The 1,365-nt window shown below is 40.1% G+C and overlaps 1 protein-coding gene across 1 annotated transcript; it reads right to left on the bottom strand.

The window, feature by feature from the left end:
• Positions 1 to 114: 114 nt before the first annotated feature.
• Positions 115 to 601, bottom strand: SARC_16276 (hypothetical protein; the record flags this gene model as incomplete). Its single annotated transcript, XM_014289614.1, has 2 exons — positions 115 to 306; positions 505 to 601. Coding segments are annotated over 2 exons (289 nt in total), but the record flags the coding sequence as incomplete, so codon positions are not given.
• Positions 602 to 1,365: the final 764 nt, after the last annotated feature.

The following is a 1,365-nucleotide window of genomic DNA, read 5'->3' as shown; positions in this document are numbered from 1 at the left end:
GAAAGTATACGTGTGTAGTGTGAATTGAATATGGAGTGTGAATTGAAGTATGCGTGTGTAGTGTGAATTAAAATATGCGTGTGTAGTGTGAATCAAAGTATGTGTGTATAGTGACTAGCCTATTGCTGGGATAAACCAATCAACACAGCATGCACCTACCTTGCAATTCTGGACTATTAGTAGGCGCAGATACGCATTCCACGCGTCCAGTTGCTCTAACGGCACATTCGTTTGTCCCTGTGCTTGTATCGCCTCACTCAGCACGCTCTCAATGTCAACCACCACAGCCCCCCGATCAGATAACATCTGACATGACGTGTGTGTGTGTGTAGTGATACGATTAGTATATATATATATGAAAATACAAGCAGTACGCATATACAAACACACGAGCGGGTAGGTAAACTACTGAAACCCCATTTATATATATATATATATATATACAAATGTACCCATACAGTCCCTTATTGACACCTCATCCCGTTGAGGTGTGAAGTCACATACCGAGTGCGCAGGATCGAAAACATTGCCAACGTCCATAGCCGTTAGGAAAAACCGGCGCAGCGCTGATTGTCCCTCACTATACTCCACGGGAATGCGGCTGTTCACAAGTAGGTATGAGTATGTAGAGAGTTGATTACCATATATAGTAGACCTATTTAAACCTGTTTTCATTCCCATATATAGTACACCTATTTGGGACTGTTTTTCGACACGTTATTTCTAGGCGAGGCTAAAGAATAGATATGTGGGCTATGGGGTTTTGGGGTTTTAGGGTTTAGTGGGCTATGCGGCCTATAGGAATCGACAGAGACGCATTTGTACCGAAAATGGCCATAGTACTCCAATGCAATACAATAGAGCAGAGGATATTAGAGCGGAGATGAATTGAAGGAAGGAGATATGATTCAAACGCTATAAACGCCATTCAAAGCTCACAGAAAGGTACCCTGACCATAGACCTGCCAGACGGTCGCTATTGTGAAGCACAGACAGCTGCACTCCCACGACATGTGGTGCAGCAGATAACCTACTTCCCAATGGACTACCACACACAAGGGGTGGGAGAAACACTGCGCACATGAATACACACACACACACACACACACACACGATACAGCAAGGTTTCTATGATTCTCACTCCGAAGAACCAAAGCATCTAATGGACTACTCTGGCCCCTTGCTGAAAACATGCGTGTTTATATATATATATATATATATATATATATATATATTATAACATAATATATATAAATATAATAACATAATAATATATATATAAAATATATAAATATATAAATATATACATACATACATGCATACATACATACATACATGCATACATACATACACACATATATATAC

This window comes from Sphaeroforma arctica (assembly GCF_001186125.1).
Source record: "Sphaeroforma arctica JP610 unplaced genomic scaffold supercont1.7731, whole genome shotgun sequence".
Taxonomy (NCBI): Eukaryota; class Ichthyosporea; order Ichthyophonida; genus Sphaeroforma; species Sphaeroforma arctica.
This window is presented reverse-complemented; position numbering and strand designations above follow the sequence as displayed.